The sequence below is a fragment of the Mizuhopecten yessoensis genome, unplaced genomic scaffold, assembly GCF_002113885.1.
Source record: "Mizuhopecten yessoensis strain PY_sf001 unplaced genomic scaffold, ASM211388v2 scaffold11155, whole genome shotgun sequence".
In the NCBI taxonomy this organism is placed as follows: Eukaryota; Metazoa; Mollusca; class Bivalvia; order Pectinida; family Pectinidae; genus Mizuhopecten; species Mizuhopecten yessoensis.
In genome coordinates this window covers 802,104-821,571 of record NW_018408907.1, presented here as the reverse complement: position 1 = coordinate 821,571, position 19,468 = coordinate 802,104, and the positions used below count along the sequence as shown (strand labels likewise).

The window sequence follows — 19,468 nt, the reverse complement described above, 5'->3', positions numbered from 1 at the left end:
GTGACCTTGACATTTCTGTGACATTGACCCCCTACCTTTAGAAAAGACATGTAGCTTTTCTCCGCCGACTCTCTAGACTTATCCTCCTTCCACACTGCCCACAATGCTTTACCCAGCATCAGGTGGTTCTCACTTTCACTTGGAGCAGCTTCTAGGGCTAGAGTTAACCTGTGGAAAAAAGGATGCTGAAAATATTTTAATTTGTCTAACTCATAACGTCATAACTCATATTCAACAGTCAAACTGATAGAAAATGCTACCCAATGTTCTTCAACAATATATATTTGCATGGTTTACTACAATATCAACATTGCACATCAGTTCTACAGTATTTCTAGCCCTCAGTTTGAGGGCAAGCGATCATGAATGGCTTATATATATCATAAACAATAAGCACGTTGATATTGTAAGACCTTGGTATATACATTTGTTCACTTGGTGGTGTATGACATTATGCATAAACAAGCGTTCATTGTGTGGTGTATGACATTGGTTCTTTAACATATGTTCATAATGTGATTGTGACATGTGTTTGTTCAACGATGCATGACCCTCACTCATGAACATACAGTATAATTGGCTGTGTATGACCACATTGTATTAACACTGTTGTTCTGAATTCCATTAACATGTCTTGTGTTTCATGGACAAGATACAGATAATCAAAACATGCATACCTGAGGATAGCCCCAGAGTAATCTCCACTGACAAAATGTGCCCATCCGTCCAGAGCGGCTGTGTCCTTGGTACCGGTCACCAATTTCTATCAAAACCAAACAAACAGTCATCAGTAAACTGTTTACAAGGAATGTTTATTGCAGTCAAACTTTCGTCCTTCGCCGGTAAAATCCATATTCGCCCAGAAAGAATTTTGCTCTTCACATTTAATTACTTTGTATTTTATATTTTTATTGATGTTCTTTGTAGTGATAAATTTGCCCTCGCTAAGGAGGGTGAAAAAGGCGAAAATGAACTGCAGTAAATGCGTTGAAAATTTATTTACTTTAGTCTGACCAAAATATCATGCATGTCACTGGTAAAAACACATCATTATATCAATAATATTATTATTGTTAGTAAAATGAAGTAACACTTACCTGGGCATCTTCAACTCTACCGGCCTTCAGGTAAACAAATCCCAGTAATATCCTCAGATCACTGGGAAGCTCTCCTCTCTACGTAAATAAATAGAAACAAACATATTCAAAAGAATTAGCAACAAAATATATTTATGAACTCAACAGAGGTTTCTTTCCAAACATGACTTAAATTTGGTAAACTGTAGCCTTCTATAAGGATATTACCTATACCTTACGTCTATTTCATATATGTGATAAATACTGTATGTTAAAGTTACTCCTTTAAGCTTTCCGTTTGGCATTATCTCATAATTCTGAATTACAGTACCTGCATAATGTTTGTGTTATCAATACATTCATTATGATGTACCTTGTACCTTCATACATATCTTTAAGTAATTCAACATGTCCAATTTACTATACATATAAATGTTCTAAAGTTTGAACTTCTTTTGGAAAGGAAATATCGCAGGAAAGTAGTATGAATCCTTAAGTCTCTATGTCACAGTAAGGTAGCATACACCCTTAAGTCTCTAAATCACAGTAAGGTAACATACAACCTTAATTCTCCATGTCACAGTAAGGTAGCATATATTCTTAAGTGTCCATGTCTTAATAAGGTAGCATACATCCTTAGGTGTCAGAGTATGTAGCATATATGTCTAAAAGTCTCCATGTGACAATAAGTTTTTTTCAAATATTCATCAGTCTCCATATTACAGTAGGGTAGCATACATCCTTAATTAAGGTATCAAAAATACTTAACTGTCCACGTCTCTGTATGGTCATAAACACCCTAAAGTATCTATGTCACAGTAAGGAAGCTTATATCGTTGAGAGAGATTTAAGGTTTCCAAAAATTGTGTTCCTTTACACATGCACAGACAGTGTTTGATTGACCACATTTGGGGAAGGCCTGTAAACCTATCCTGTATTCTTTTCAAGACTTTAAGACAACAGACATCACATTACCTGAGAAAGTGCTTGAATGGCCCTGTCCAGGGAGGTGGGTGTACCTTTCCTGTAGTCTATTTGGGACTGTAGGACGGACAGACGCGAGTCCAGTTCACCAGCTGATATCACCACACGGTCCTTCTTCAGCATCACACTAAAACCTGGTCAAGCAAAACTCATTTCAGTGCACAGAAAAACAACATAATAATGTACAAGTTTACTTTATAACAATTCAAAGAAGAGTTTTTTTCTGAACAGTAATTAAACTCCGGGTATTTTTAAGAAAATAAAGAGGACAAGAACAGGACAAGGACACAAGATATACAGTATTGAAATTTCAAGATATCAGAGTTTGAAATGCAGAAGATTTTACCTTTAAAGTATAAAGTACCATGCACCCTATGAGACTATTTAGTGTTATGATCTGTAAAGCATTAATGGGTCTTAAAGTGGGCCCAACTCCTCCACATTCGATATCCATATATACAGTTAATACGAGTAATAAAATTTTAGGTGATAAACTGTAACTGTATACTTACAGAGAGCACAGGCCTTTTTTGGACAGGCTTGAATACAAATTAAGTTTTGCACCAATTATAGTAAAGGTTTCAGGTAATATCATTCCTGTCTTATTTATTAGTGATGAAAGGTAGAATAATACTTACAGGCATCACAGGCCCTTTGTGCCTGTTTGTTGATGTGTAGTGTAAACAACGCCTTGGCTAGGTAGTAATGCACTATGACTACTTTCTTCAGGATCTCAGCAGCTATAAAAAATACACAAGTAATACTGTTAAGTCAAATTTTGTTTTTTAATTTAACTGTAAAGGAAAATATCCCATCATCAATCAGATTATAGATTACATCCATGTCAGGGCAAAGAAAACTGAGATCTAGAAACTGAAATCAATTAGGTAGTATATGGACTATACTGTATTGTGACCTTGACCAATTGACCTATTTAATACAAAAAAGCATTTTTATGCTTATCTTTCCTTGAAACGACGAATGTATAAAACTTTTTGAGTGAAGTAAAAATGGACATGTGAAGGGTCAACTACAAACAAAACTCGAGAAATGGGTAGCACATAAACAAAATGTCTCCTATAATCTCTAACCCCAAAGTACAGAAAATGTCATTTAAAATCTAGACCTACCTGAGGCAAGCAATGGTCGAGCCTGAATGTAGTTTTTCTGACATATCAATATGAAGCCCTGGGCTGCGACAAGGTACGGACTTTCTGGATCAAGGTCCTTCAGCTTATCAACAGTGTCCTCCAGTTGTTTTATTTCTACATGTACACAGGCTCAGGTCAAATATGTAAACATTTTTTACGTACTTAATCAGATAAGTATTACTTTACAGTAAAATGTATGTTTCCAATGAACTTCAAGTATGTGTATTACTGTATATACTCAGAATTTTTTCTGTCAGTGTAATTTTTCAGACAAAATTGACATTTCTGAACATCATACATTCAACTCTACACTGTGTATTTTTCAAATAGATATTAAAAACAATACAACACCAAATCGAAGCTGTTTACCTAACATTGAAATGTAAGCAGAAGGGGCATAACTCTGCAAAAGTGTTGAAATTAACAAATGTTTATTGAAATCAATATATTAAATTCAGTGCTTTAAAGGAACTGGTCGGGACAAATTTGTGTCTTTGGATAGACAGACACCCTGATTACAGAACATACCCCTTGTCACCTCCTTACATTGTTTCGGGGAGTATAAGTATGTACATAGTACAAAAAGAAGTCAAAACAATAGATACCTGTTTCTGTCTCCATGTAGTGTAAGATGAGGATTTCCAGAGGACGAGAAAGCGCTGGGAACAGAGAGTGAAGGCGACCACACTGATCAGGAAGGTTGGTCACCTTATGGTACTGGACAACAGACAAATGGATCTCATAATTTACTGTTGACGATCAGTCCTACGTACTGTACATGTATTCAATCATTAGTGATGGGCTGATGATCGATTATAATTGAAATCCATCAGTTTGCCCTTTCCGATTCCAAGAATCGGTTATAAATTCCATAACCGACATAATGTGTCATTTTCATTATTGAAATCAAAGTGTCAAATTTATACAATATAAAGTATGCAATTGAAGTAATTTATTCTTATGACTTTTTCTATGACTGAAAAAACTCTATAAACAAGTTGCTTGAAATTCATTCATTATAAAATGAAGCCTAGTGTATAGTTAACAACTCTGTCTATTGATGTAATAGTAGTGTTCTTACTTTATTTGGGTATTCAGTCCCATACAAAATTATGAACCGATTATACAATGGATCAATTGGTTTAATATTCTGATTACAAATCGTTTATGAATAATGATTTAAAACAATTGCCCGTCACTGTAAAACACTGACTAGGGTAGTTGGCCTTTACGTTTAAGTTAAGTGTGATAAATTGATACCATTACATTAATTGGTTTATATTTTGCCTACCTTGATGAGAAGGTCCAGGTACCTGGCGACTGTGTGTTCTGGGTTGGTGAAGGTGACCACAGTCTCCTTCTGTGTCAGTCCAGTAACCAGCTCCATCACCTGAAAAGTATATAACAACTAGAATGTAGAAGCAACTGGTGAAAAGTTGTCAATTGCACCCGTTTCAATAAGATCTGGTTTGGTTGTATAGATACAAGTACATACCATCTCATATGTACATGGCACTCATTGCTTCAATTATTGCTTGGTCATGAAATTTGCTTGCAAATATTCTCCTGGACCAACATCTATGAAACTGTTCTCATTCTCAACAGCTCAAGCATGAATTCTTTGCTCAAACCAATTTTCTTGTTGCTCGCTTTTAATTTAATCATGTCAAACGATCAAAAAGTCAAATTTAAATATTGGAAACAGTTTTCCACTTTCATGTCTCTTCAATTTTTTTCCAAATTATTAACAGAGTAAGATATTTTTTATAAATTTATAACGGGAACAATAAATAAGGCTTGAGCACTAAATCCATGCTTGAGCATGAGAACGGTTTCATGAATACGAGTCCTGATGTTCTGTTGATGATCTGCACTATAAAACCTGTGAACTCACCATGTGTTCTTGCTGAGTTGTCAGATTTTTCTCTGCCATAAGGAGGTCAACTAAGTCAGTTTGAAGGTGAATTTTTCTGGCTGAATCTTCTTCCCCTCCCATCACTTCCTCATATATCTGTAACCCCTGGTAGCAGATAAAACAACTCAGTATTTGTTGGAACTACTGCACACAGTTTTGGATTGAAGTACTGAATCCAAAGTGTTGTTTTTGGGACAAAAATGAGCTACAAAACTAAACCATGTTTCAGATGTTCTGAGGATTCTGTTAAATTTATTTCCCTCATTCAATTCATAATCAACATATTTATTACAACTCAAAATATATGACAATCAAATAATGATTCCTTTTAACCATACATATCATTTTCACCATCAACATATACATGTAACAATTGTATGCTGTGAACTTCAATGGGTCAATAGCCAGTAATCTAGTAGTTTTGTTAAGATAACTGATCAGGCAGCTCAGATTCTTATAGCATCTGTCTAGAGTCTCAGGGCTTTCAGTAGACTTGAAAGCATGTTTTGACTCCCCAAAATGATCTTTGACTCTTGGGTTTTAAAGTATAGTTCTATTTCACATATGTTTTGATTTTACAACAATCAGAAAAAATTATATTGGACTTCTAAATGTCATGGGTCAAAAGAAAGCCTTGAGTCTGCAGATCCCAGGGTCACATTTTAATCTAGACATTGCATTTTTGCACTTTAGTATATATTTTTAACTAGAAGTTATTACACCAGGTTAAAGGGGCTGGTCGGGGAAAAGATTATAAAATAAATGGGTCTAAATGCGTTCTCTGGCCTTCCAAAAGTTATACCACGGCAATATGATGGTCGAGTTCTGCTTGCAACGTCCAGTTTTGACCACTGAAATATCGGGGAAGCCCCGCGTACATTTAGCGCATATCTATTTATATATGTCACGTGGTTGTTTCGAAAGTGAGGCAGTGAAGATAACAACAATAGCACGCCGTCATGTGCCATGTCAGACTCAACTAGCGGACAAGACAGCAATACTATACGTAAATAATTGTTTTCAAAGGTCATGTATATGATGCAAGTGTAGTATTCCTACCTATATGTTGTTATATATATCGGTATTGATACCTTGTGCCTGTCATGACTTTTGCATGCATCATTTGGCCTTGTTGATGACGCGTGTGCGGTAAAATTACATCACTGATCTGGGTCAATTGAGAGTTTTAGACTGTCAGGTGACGATTTAAGATTTCTTTAAGTTGATTATAATCTTAACTCTTAGGGAGTGAATTTCAGCAAAATTTGTATCGGTATATTTCATAAGAAGGCATTTTAAACATGTGTATGCCATTTTAGCAAATATGACATTTTTTCCCCGACCAGCCCCTTTAACCCATTCACCCCTAAAGTCACCTTTAAACCTTATCAAATCAAAGACTGGGCAAGTCCAGTTTATAGTCCTCACCTTTTCTAGGTCCTGAAGTCTTATGTAAAGCTTAGCAAGCTTCACCAGAATCTCTCGTAACTTCTCCTTATCACTGGGCGAGAAAAATATATAAATAAATAAAACAATCAGTCTCTCTTATCTTCTCCTTATCACTGGGCGAAAAAATATATAAATAAATAAAACAATCAGTCTCTCGTACCATCTCCTTATCACTGGGCGAGACAAATGTATAAATAAATAAAACAATCAGTCTCTCGTATCCTCTCCTTATCACTGGTTGAGCCTAATATATAAATAAATAAATCAATCAGTCTCTCGTACCATCTCGTTATCACTGGGCGAGAAAATATATAAGTAAATAAAACAATCAGTCCCTCGTATCTTCTCTTTATCACTGGGAGAGAAAATATATAAATAAATAAAAAAATCAGTCTCTCGTTTCTTCTCCTTATCACTGGGCGAGAAAATATATAAGTAAATAAAACAATCAGTCTCTCTTATCTTCTACTTATCACTGGGCGAAAAAATAAATAAATAAATAAAACAAACAGTCCCTCGTATCTTCCCTTTATCACTGGGCGAGAAAATATATAAGTAAATAAAACAATCAGTCGCTCGTCTCTTATCTTTACCGCTGGGCAAAAAAATAGATAAATAAATAAAACAATCAGTCTCTCGTATCCTCTCCTTATCACTGGTTGAGCCTAATATATAAATAAATAAATCAATCAGTCTCTCGTACCTTCTCCTTATCACTGGGCGAGAAAAATATATAAATAATTCAAACAATCAGTCTCTCGTACCATCTCCTTATCACTGGGCGAGACAAATGTATAAATAAATAAAACAATAAGTCTCTCGTATCTTCTTTTTATCCCTGGGCGAGAAAATATATAAGTAAATAAAACAATCAGTCTCTCGAATCTTCTCCTTATCACTGGACGAGAAAATATATAAATAAATAAATCAATCAGTCTCTCGTACCATCTCGTTATCACTGGGCGAGAAAAATATATAAATAAATAAATCAATCAGTATCTCGTATCTTCTCTTTATCGCTGGGCGAAAAAATATATAAATAAATCAAACAATCAGTCTCTCGAATCTTCTCCTTATCACTGGACGAGAAAATATATAAATAAATAAAACAATAAGTCTCTCGTATCTTCTTTTTATCCCTGGGCGAGAAAATATATAAGTAAATAAAACAATCAGTCTCTCTTATCTTCTACTTATCACTGGGCAAAAAAATATATAAATAAATCAAACAATCAGTCTCTCGTATCTTTTCTTTATCACTGGGCGAAAAAATAGATAAATAAATAAAAAAATCAGTCTCTCGTTTCTTCTCCTTATCACTGGGCACACAAATATATAAATAAATAAATCAATCAGTCTCTCGTACCATCTCCTTATCACTGGGCGAGAAAAATATATAAATAATTCAAACAATCAGTCTCTCGTATCTTCTTTTTATCCCTGGGCGAGAAAATATATAAGTAAATAAAACAATCAGTCTCTCTTATCTTCTCCTTATCACTGGGCGAGAAAAATATATAAATAAATCAAACAATCAGTCTCTCGTATCTTCTCCTTATCACTGGGTGAGACAAATATATAAATAAATAAAACAATCAGTCTCTCGTATCTTCTCCTTATCACTGGGCGAGAAAAATATATAAATAAATAAAACAATCAGTCTCTCGTACCTTCTCCTTATCACTGGGCGAAAAAATATATAAATAAATAAAACAATCAGTCAGCAAAGCGTAAATTCGCACATACAACATGCCAAAAACAACTCCGAACTAGAGGTACATTATCAACTTGACCAGCTAGTGTTAAAAAGATGTACATAATGGAACAATACATCTAATATATTTATATAACAATACATATAAACTATGAGTGAGAGAACAACACCTAAACAAAATAATACAGCATTCCTCATTGTAATGCTGATTTCAGTATGACACTGTAGTGATCGCTAGCAACCCAGGTTTAGAGTCATGCATAAATAATATTCTATACATGGAAATAAATTGTATCTCCAAGAAAGGATGCTTTTAAAGAAATTCAACCCTCAGGGAGACAAATGAACATTTCTGAGAACATTTCAATATTTAACTTGTAAAATATTTCATAAAATTAGTTAAGTTTAGACTTGTCCTCACCTGCAATACAATTTCTGCAGCTTCTGGTAAACAGTGATCAAGTCTGTGTCGTGTTCTTTTGATGGACGTTTCTCGTAGAGACCAGCCAATCCCTGCCAGGCCAGGGGTTGACTAGGGGCTGCTTCTATGGCCCTTTTATAGGCTTTGACTGACTGCTCAATCTGGTCGAGTCCCTCTGCAGCCACGCCCACAAATACCAATGCATTGTAGTTGTTTTTGTCCCAAGCCAGTACAGACTGTAAGGACATACGATTATTTTGTAAAGTATTTTTACAAAACTATAGAGACAGTGTTTCAGACCTTAACATTGTTTCTTAAAAGTAATTATAACCAACTTTAAATTATAGCTTTAATTACCTTCTTTTAAAAAGCAACCAATTATGGTATGTACTAAAAACTACAGTAAGTATGGAAAGCAAAAACAGATTTTTCTTGTTTTTAGCCAAAATGAAGTTTGGAGTTTCAGAGGGGACCAATTCAGGTTAACATAATTACAGGAACAATATATGTGACAGAAGATTAGCTGTTTTCATGCAGATTCTCAGGTTTGAATTCTGATCTGGCTATGTATATGTGTGGGAGGGTAGGTTGTTTACTTCTCACATTTGTATTACTTTGTTAAGTATAATTGTTGTTTATGATTTAGAGACAGGGCTCTGTTACTTTCTGTGTTATTCACCCTTATGTAGGGTAGGGCTTTTCGTTCAGTGTAGGATTCCTGGCGATCAGCTGCTACGATACCGGTGCTGAAATCTGTGTGTTTACACTTTTGAGACGGCCGGAAGTGGGTGATAGTAATAACAGGAATAGGTTCCCGCTCCTTGCTCACATGCTTTTAGATGATGAGGCTGGGTTCGAGATTAACAGTTGATCACTCATCTTCGAGGCTATTTGGTGGGGGGAGCAGGGGGTATAAAACAGCGGGTCCGGGCGGGGATCAGTGTCTTGACAGGGTCGGTGAGCCGACCCACTTCTCCTGGTGAGGAGAACATTACCGCCTCATGCGCTGTTAACAGTGCAAAACATGGGCCGAGGTGCTGCTAACAGTACCAATACCGTAGGACTACATGAAGTTATCGTTCCTGGGATATATAGAGTGCTATAGGAACTACAGTACATGTATTAAGGGATAGTCAGGGGCTTCGGGCTTAGACATCGATACATGGTGGTTCGCTGTAGATCTATAGGGAGCTAGGAGCACGTGGTCGTAGTCTACTGGTAGTACTGTTAGGTAGGATAGGTCATTACTCTACGTAGGGATTGGGTTTCTTAACATTAGTTGTCATTGTTTGGCACTAATGCTATGCTTTGTATTTGTTAAACTTGTTGTACATAATCATTCCGTCTTGTTAATAAACAGTTACTTGTATTTTAAACACCTTGTTGAGTTATTGAATCAATGGCGGGTACTACCACTACATCCAGCGATCGAACCTGTAGTGAAAACAGGTCTGTAACCTGACGAAAGAGGCGAGGTCTAGAGAGGACTGCAGGGGAAGTTGTCGACTCGTTACCATTGCTAAAAACTATACGATCACGAAACGGATTTAACGGAGTGACAACGGATGCAAAACCCTCTCCGGACCTCCCCCTATTACATATGTATCCCATATATATTGTGTGATTGATATAATGTTTTCAACTGAATACAATCATAATGCTTAATTAATCCTTACATTGTAGATCAGCACATATATACCTTGCAGTGTTTAAGTGCCTCCTTAAACTCTTTATTTCGGATAGCTTCTCTGGCATTTTTCAATGTTGTTTTTACTTCTTTTGGCTCCATAATACAATTTGCAGTCTCCTTATTTCTCCCTTCAAACAAATAGAATAAATTTAATGCAGTTTCTGTTTGACTGATGGTAGAGCATAAACACCTGCCCCCGAAGTAAGGATCACTGTGGAGAGCAAGGCTGAAAAACTGTTAAAAGGAAGTTTAGGTTAATTGTATTTCTTGACAAAGAATTAGATAGAAAATCTTGCATATACATGTCTCTGTTTTTATATTTGATTCACCAAGACATCACTCTTTCCTTTTTAAACTCGTTTTTTGTTTATTTAAGTCAGAGACGTATATTCTATTTAAGTTTATGAACCATTCAAAACACTTTATCCAATATCATGTTTTTTTTGCATCCAAACTCATATCAGTGTATGGAATGTTTGCATTGAGTGCTCATCATTTTTCTTTAAATTAATTTGATAATTGGTAACAGTGTCAGGAATGTTTACTTAGGACCACAGGTATCTGCATCCTGGAAGGTATAATAATGTGAAAACATGACAAAGTCTTCTCTGTCTTACTATATACAATATGAAGCAGTGTTCTTTTCGCAACTATATTGAATATCTCCTGTCGAGGTGCACCAATTGCAACTAAAACAAGGAAAGAGAGACATTTTTAATGTTTTCAAATATTTACATACCAACTGCAGATTTTGTTTCTAGCTCTTTTTAGGTTTTTATATCTTTACACTCTTGCAGTCTGTAATTAAACCTTCTACATAACCTAGCTTAACAGATTTGTTAAGTTTACGATAAAATAACATAATGTCAGCGGTAAGTTGTGAACAAATTCGAACACAAGATACTTGCAACAGCCTACAGAAAATCTTGTAGTTTTCTGCTTGTCTAATCTCATTTGGAATAGCCTACCAAATGAGATTAGACAAGCAGAAAACTACAAGGTTTTCTGTAGGCTGTTGCACACCTGGGAAGGTGACCTCTGCCAGTGTTCTTTATGTTCGTGACTTTCATCTTATTGATCCCCCATTTTTATTTGAGATTTTTGCTTTTATTTTGCTTCTTACTTTACTCTAATTTATCTGAGTATTTTATTCCATCATTTTCCAATATAAAGTATCATAATTAACCATCTGTGATATATATGAAATATGACTGCTTGCAAAATCTGATATGTTTTTATATGTTTTATGCTTATGATTTATGCTTATGTTATAATCATTACTGAGTACTGTTCCTGCTTTTAACATGCATGTGTGCTATCATCAAACTGTTTTCTGATTATTTTAGTATACGTAGTTCAATGTATATAGTTATGCTGCAAAATCCTACCTTTTCTACTAGCATGCCTTTTACTCTGTTTTTATACTTATGTTTGTCGTAAAAATAGCTCCACAGAGCTAATGTTCAATGTTATGCCATATACGACACTAAATAAAGCTTCTTGTATAGTTAGTTGGTAGAGCCGCTCATTATTTACTCGTATAAATTTGAATGGACAGGACAATAATAATTAGTTTTGGATGAAGTTTCATTGAAAATAATAACAATTCTCGATTCGACCACATGTTTAGTCCCGACATGCTCTTAATTAGCAGCACAGTGATACATTAACAGAGGTAAGTTCCTACCGTACTTATTTTCTGGATGCTGCCATTTTTTCTAAGGGCGATAACTCTACCACACTTCCTGTAACATTTTTTCTACTTTCGGTTTACCTGTTCGCTAATATTTACAGATTATGATACTATGCTGTTGTAAATAAACGATGATGTAGGCTCTGCCACAAAACAAAATTCACAGTTTAACACATCCTGGTGTTCTGTTCAAAATCAATCCTACCTTATTTAAATAGGTCTATACAATTTGTAAAATCCAACTTGGAAACATGTGAACCAAATGACAAATTACTGTCCTCGTCTTTTCACCAAACCATTTTTCTAAACCATTGAAAATTTAAAACAAGCACATATCTGAACGTTATTACTTTATATCTCAAAAACATAAAAAAAAAATCCTTATTGAAATAGGGGACGCGTTACTCCTAATGTGTAGTTTTTACATAAAGGTTTGTTTACATGAAGGGTTGTTAAAATGTTTCTTTTTTTCCGTTTATACGTTTTCATCGATGCATCTCCAAATACTGTACCTTTATGACATCATAGAACATTCTTGACATATTGTGGCGAAATAACGAAGTTGAAATGCATTTATAAGGCGTGTGCGAAATAGATATATATCATATTGTGGCAGGTTTTAATTGTACATAAGATTAAGGTCGCCTTCTAGCTTCCAGCTAGGGGAAATTTCCCTTTAGCTCAGTGGTAGAGCGTTAGACTAGGAACATGGAAACAATATACTGCTGAGAACGTTAGTGTGATAAGCAGACAAACATTTAATCAAGAGCAACCTATAATCGAACGGTAAACATACAGCAACCTAGCTACGCATGTATAGTGGCATTACGCGTAATCCATGAAACCACAAATCGGTCTTAACTAATGTAGAAACAGAAAAGGAGGTACATCAAAGACCTTAACAGAAGCTCTAAGATCCACTGCAGTGCCATATGTCAACGCTAAGCAACTAGGTGAGACTGAGGAGAGGGTGGATCAGGACATCAAACAGAGAATGACGAAATAAACAGTGTCGAAGTGGTAGAGAATGGTGAGCATATCTATGCGATTTATTAGAGAGAGAGAGAGAGAGAGAGAGGAGAGAGGACGTGCAAGAATGAAGGGAAAACAACGTGTCCAATACGAAGAGGATTTCGACCAGGTCCTGAAGATGAAAGTTGCATGAACATCAGTCACACTATTAATAACAACCATCATTTACATATCTACAATATGTAAATGCAACGATTTTGGGTAGGGAAGACAGAGCCAAGGAAACGAACATTAGAAAACAAGAGAGGTCAGGAGATCGCAAAGATATAGAGAGGAGCTATGAAACGTAAGGAGACGGGACGAATTAGCATTTTAATTGTCGTGAGGGAGGCTAGACACACCAAACGGTCAAAATATAGCTGTAACAAATAAGCAGGTCCCTGAGGGGTTGACAAAAGATTGAGAATAGACAAGGATTGAGTTAAGAGCGTCCAGAAGCCTAATTCTTAGAAAAGATTTGCACATAAAGGAGGAAATAAAGCATTTAAAGAGTATTTGGAAGTGCATGGTTAACCAGCTTACTTAAAGACAGAGAATGTAGTATTAAAATGTGTCACGAAGCATAGAAGTAGATCAGGAAAGTCGACTAGAGTGGCTGACCGGGAAAATTTAATACTGAATTTGTATCAATTCAACATGACGTCCTTCCCGTACAATAACGGCTTTTATAATACTGTTGCTGTTTGAGGTATCAAAGACAGCAGCTAAATCATTTTGAAGGCTGAACGGCACATATCTACGTTGTGTATCATGAAGTTCTAAAAGTGCGGGACTGAACAGCTCCGGGAACAAACTCCAACAGTCAAAAGTATCTACAGAGGAGAGGGACGTCAATGATGCGCAGTTAGACAGGCGGAAGTACTGATTTTAATTTGGAGGAAGTGACGGATGATAGAGGCTGTAAAGGAAATCCAGAATTCTACATTAAGATATAGTTGAAACGGTACATGTAACAATAATAATGGAGTGTTCATAATTGCATACACTGGAGGAGAAATCGCGACAGTTTTAAAGTGTTAAAATAAAACAACAGGGTAGCTGGTTCCACTGGAAACGTGCACAACGAGTCCTGACATGGACTTAGTGGGAAATACGTATGGAACCACGACAGAGCCTTGGAGGAGATAGCTAGTTGAGTTTACGTCACAAGGAGGATAAATCAAACTGTCTTAAAAGAGTCAATGATTGTACAATTCGCGAAAGTACAAGTGAAGACAATGGGCAGTGTTAATGGCAGCAGGATCCTGACATCAATTTACAAGGAGATGCGGGCAGACATCCTTCATCTGATAAAATTCCCTTTAGAAGTGGCAACTACGCATCTGCTTACACGTATAAGACAGGTCAACGGGCTGTGGTACAGTTCCTCCAAACCGCTAGTGTCATGGCAGAACTGGGTTTTGTTGGAAGAAAGGCTAGGAGAAAATTAAGAAGTTTATAAAGCAGAACAGGCGACGGAAGTCTGTCAGCGAAATATTGGCTTATTTGGCGACTGCAATTGAAAGTCGGGGGTAGTTGCTTTGTGGAGCAGTTACTATGGAGAGCCCACTTGGTTACTTGGAGTAGACCGGAAGAAGATTAGAACAGTAAACGAAGAATTACCAAAACAGCATCGCATCTGTAGAGGAAGCGAAAAGAACGGGGGAAAAGTCATCAGTGATTTTTTCTAGATATCAAAAAATGCATCAGTTACAGTTACACTAGACAACGGAAAAGTATACAACTTACGAGAAACGTCAAAACAACAATCTGAGGACTGCAACTTAATTGCTTGTACCTATAAGTCGTCACTCCTCTGGAGGAGCCCGAATTTTACATCATCAAAATAAAAAAGGCCAACAACACGAGGATAGAACGGTATGCATTGGAACCAAAAATGTCTTCAATGCTAATTATGATATATACAAACTTTATGTAATGTGTTAAGAACATCGCGAAATGTAGTCGTATACATTGTATATGTGCACATTAACACACAAAGATAAATAGCCATGTGTTATGAGGGGGGTTTAACCCGACCTGATGACTTTTGGTGTGACTTAACAAGAAATAAATGTAAAATAATCCTGTGTATGCTTAGATGCTGACTTCAGAAAGTGTCTTGAATGACAAGTAAACTTTGACAGCGAACAAACTTCATTTTTAAGCTATTCAGATCACTGACAGTTTTCTTTTATTTATGGACTTCGGTTATTTGTTTTTTACTACAGGTTTAAATATAAGCAGTTTTAATATTGCATGTTTGTTGAATAGAAAACGCGATTTTTATCTACACCCGGGGTGTACTTCCAGAGGCACTTCACTAGTCCCTAGTAACACGCAACAAGCTCCTGTGATAACAGGCTACAGAGTGGTTTGAATAATTGACGTTTTGGGGTAGTAAATTATACACGACAGCACTATGGAACATTCAAGATCGATCTATACTGGGGAGTTTGAAGCCATAACAATTATATCAGCGTAAATCCTGGCCGGTTCGTCAATCACGCCGCTACCTCCGCCAAGATAACCCAGTCGTTATCACCACAAGTCTGGCGCTAAGTCCGAGGCGGGTGAAACGGATATCTCCGGGACATGTATTACTTAGTATGGAGTTTGGGTTGAGGTGGATTATTGTTACGTGATTATTTAATCTCAGTGTAAAATACTGATGGAAGATGGCTGTCTCAAGCGGGGATTTACACAGAATATTTTAAACAACACGGATTGACAATTTGTTATATAGAAGAGATGAGTTTCTTATCGATGCTGCTTCATGATGGAGGTAAGGTATACAATGCATTGTTTGACAGTGTTTTTTTTTTTTATACATGTCCGCTGTGTTAAATTGTCCTAATTTTTTTGATATTTTCAAATTGTTAATTGATTTCTAGGGAGTCGGCATTCTCTCTGAGACACACTTTGAAATGCCAGATGTCACGCTCTTTTGCGTTCTCTACACATTGTAACATGTCATGACAAAATCGACGACACAAGATGAGCTATTTGTTCAGTTTCAGGTAAAATATGACCCATTCTCTATGCTGATACAGTGTACCTGTTCTTTGAAAGTTCAAGAGGAGCAACACCCGACTTCAAAGCAAGTCAAGTTAACCGTTACGCTACCGCGCGATTCTTTTGATGTTCATCAAAGGATCAAACTAGTCTTCTCGTCTCATCCACAAGGTTGTGCGTACAGAACCTTCGATTTTGTCATGACATATTGCAGAGATGTAGTGAGCGTAAACTAGCGTAACACGTGGAATTTCGAGGGTGATTTTTAAAGGTGAAACACGAATGTATGATAGTAGGAGTATTCCAAACACCCATACATGAATTTGTGACCCTTTGATGCGGCCGTAAGTAGTAAACAATATAGTTGTTCCTATTAACAATGTCTATATCACAGAGCAGTAATGTGATTGTGGAAAACAAACATATCCCGGCACTCCTGCCTGTCCCCTTCGTCAATTTTACTAGACATTAAACGCGCGCATCTAGTCCGAGGCATTTCGGACATTATTTGAATCTATTCCATATATGGTAAAAGTTTCTACGTCTTTATAGAGAGTCAGATATAATGACATAATGCACTTATGTTTATATATATATATATATATATATATAGTAGATATAGGAAAATATAGAATAAAAACATAAATCTGTCAGATCTTCCGCTAGGCATTTCTACCTTCTAGGTAGCAGTGTACAGTAGCGTACGATGGCCATGGGTGATATTTTTATACAATGAATAACCCCTGTAATATAACATGTATCAAAATTTCAAAAAAAATCAGCACTAAAATTGGCATATACATGATGAAGTGGACTATGTGGGCTTCATAATTTTTCAAAAAAAAAATCAAATTTGGCTTGAGACTACAGTTTTGGACATTTACAAATTTGTGTCTACACAACAAAAGCTAGCTTTTCATGTAGTCTATTTTTGACCTTAGCACATATGTGTAACTATTGTGAAAAATCCACCGGAATGACCTATGCTAAAACGTGAGTTTTCTGTTATCGAGTAGACGATATTCAATTTCAGATTTTTGAAAAAGAAATCAGTCTTCTAAACAAAATGAAATCAAAAAGTAGTTTATAAATATGTATATTATTATATATGTAGGTGTGTTGTGCAGGTTGAATTCATTATCCATGTTTATGTGAGACATGCCCTTTATATTAAGGGTCAAGCCATTTCTACTGAACACTGCTACCCTAGGGCTTCTTCAGGCGGATTGGTGTGTGTTTTTCACCGTTGGTTGTATGACGTCATCAATATTTGCATAGTCAACCATTTTAGTGACGTCATCAATAAACAAGCATAGTGACGTCACAATTAACAATACCAGGATAGAAAAAATCAACTACATACCATACATTTTAAAAATCATTGTGCATTTAAGCTGGGTTTGAGGGCTTTTATAAAAAAAAATATCTTTATTTCTCTTGCAACTACATCGTCGCTATTCAGTTTGTAAATAGGTAACACATAACAAGCATCTTTAAAACACTGATGCATAATTATGTTTGCTAACCTTTTCAGAATCTTAGTTCATTGTCCTTCATTTGTTGTCTATGTACATTCATTCGTAGTCTCAATTCACATCCGGTCTGTCCGATATTAAATGCACCACATTGTTTACATATTTGAAGATTAAATTATAACATTCCTAGAATTACATATACATTTTTTTGTATAATTACTTAATAGGAACTTGTTATTTTCTTGTGCCAACACACCTGCGTCATATGGATGAACAATAGGATACAATTGTGATGTATCATACATGTAAATAGATGATATACATTTTGTAACCGCTTTTATTCGTGATAGTGTAGTGCTTAAAATGACTTTGAATAATTAATAGCAAACTTATACATGTATATGTACATGTGTGTCCCTTATTTAAGACAATCAAAAAACGACACTCCCGAGAATTTGCACGAAATCTGAATTTCACGAAGTGCGGTTAACAGTTACAAGCTTATCAACTAAAATTATAATCAATAACAAAAGAGTAATTTAAAACATGATATTAGGAGTAAGTGCCATTAATTAGCGGACGACCAACCACTTATCGGGATTATCTCCCTTTGTATCTGTAATACATGTAACCCTGCGTGTCATACAGACAACCATATATTTATTGTGTAAATTATTGACTGCACCGTTCATAGCGAGGAAAAACATATCACACACGAAAGTTTGTGGCTGGGTACAATAACATATACATTATATATTTAAATAATATAAAATGCAATTTAAATTTAGCTCGTTTCATATGTTTACGTCAATAAAAGCCAAGATTGTAACAGTACGATGCCTCGTGTGATGAAGTGTTCTTCGTTGGAAATGATGTTTTGATACTAGTTCTGGCATATTTACAGAAATGACATGTTCATTGACAGAAACGAAAGTGAGAGATAAAGATATTACTCTTGTTATATGTGATTGCTAAATATGATATTATTGTGTGTTTTTCCATATCTAAATTCTCAATTACGGAACAATAAGTCGCATCACATACGTATGTTTCGACAACACCAGAAGCTGAACACCGCCTTTGATGGGAACTTGGAACATTATTTTAATATCATTTTGACCAATTGGTAATCTTCAAAAGTTTATAGAAAATAAAAATACTAATTCACTAACAACAGTGCACAAGCCTGCAAGGACCCTCAATTTTAGGAGTTTTGACCAGGAACACTTCAATTTAAAAAAACGAAAGTCAGTGGCATTTAAGTGTTCTTTCATAATGCCTTTTAACGTTGTGAAAACTTTATAAATTTAGATAAGTTCTGGAATTCTTTTGCAAAATTCTTCCCCCTAAGGCCACGGAAATGATTATGTATAATGATATATGACTGTACGTACATGTAGTATGGCGTTCGGTTAAGACAGGTAGAGGGGATTACGTAGTATGGCGTTCGATTTAGACAGGTAGGGTATGATTATGTAGTGTTATGTTCGGTTTAGACAGGTAGGGGATGATTACGTAGTGTTATGTTCGGTTGAGACAGGTAGATGATGATAACGTAGTGTTATGTTCGGTTTAGACAGGTAGGGGATGATTACTGTTATGTTCGGTTTAGACAGGTAGGGGATGAAAACGTAGTGTTATGTTCGGTTTAGACAGGTAGAGGATAATTACGTAATATTATGTTCGGTTTAGACAGGTAGATGATGATTACGTAGTGTCATGTTCGCTTTAGACAGGTAGGGGTGATTACGTAGTGTTATGTTCGGTTTAGACAGGTAGGGGATAACTACGTAGTGTTATTTTCGGTTTAGACAGGTAGGGTATGATTATGTAGTGTGGTGTTCGGTTAAGACAGGAATGGATGATAACGCAGT

At 35.8% G+C, this 19,468-nt stretch overlaps 2 protein-coding genes across 3 annotated transcripts in view; one reads left to right on the top strand and one right to left on the bottom strand.

Annotated features, from left to right (window-relative positions):
* LOC110467045 (tetratricopeptide repeat protein 37-like) overlaps nt 1–12,127 on the bottom strand; it is a 36,408-nt gene extending 24,281 nt beyond the window's left edge. Inside the window, exons 1-13 of one of the 2 annotated variants that reach the window (XM_021523909.1) lie at nt 12,088–12,127; nt 10,410–10,528; nt 8,711–8,946; nt 6,555–6,627; nt 5,106–5,231; nt 4,503–4,601; nt 3,817–3,928; nt 3,191–3,325; nt 2,699–2,800; nt 2,052–2,194; nt 1,098–1,175; nt 678–763; nt 36–168 (exon numbers count right to left, since the gene is read on the bottom strand). In XM_021523909.1, coding sequence (XP_021379584.1) covers nt 36–168; nt 678–763; nt 1,098–1,175; nt 2,052–2,194; nt 2,699–2,800; nt 3,191–3,325; nt 3,817–3,928; nt 4,503–4,601; nt 5,106–5,231; nt 6,555–6,627; nt 8,711–8,946; nt 10,410–10,499 — 1,413 coding nt within the window. In that variant the 5' untranslated portion in view covers nt 10,500–10,528; nt 12,088–12,127. The remainder of the gene's footprint in view (nt 1–35; nt 169–677; nt 764–1,097; nt 1,176–2,051; nt 2,195–2,698; nt 2,801–3,190; nt 3,326–3,816; nt 3,929–4,502; nt 4,602–5,105; nt 5,232–6,554; nt 6,628–8,710; nt 8,947–10,409; nt 10,529–12,087) is intronic. The other variant, XM_021523910.1, reaches the window with a different exon arrangement.
* Nucleotides 12,128–15,842: 3,715 nt separating this feature from the next.
* Nucleotides 15,843–19,468, top strand: part of LOC110467046 (advillin-like) — a 51,601-nt gene continuing 47,975 nt past the window's right edge. The window contains exon 1 of the mRNA XM_021523913.1: nt 15,843–15,889. Coding sequence (XP_021379588.1) covers nt 15,856–15,889 — 34 coding nt within the window. The 5' untranslated portion in view covers nt 15,843–15,855. The remainder of the gene's footprint in view (nt 15,890–19,468) is intronic.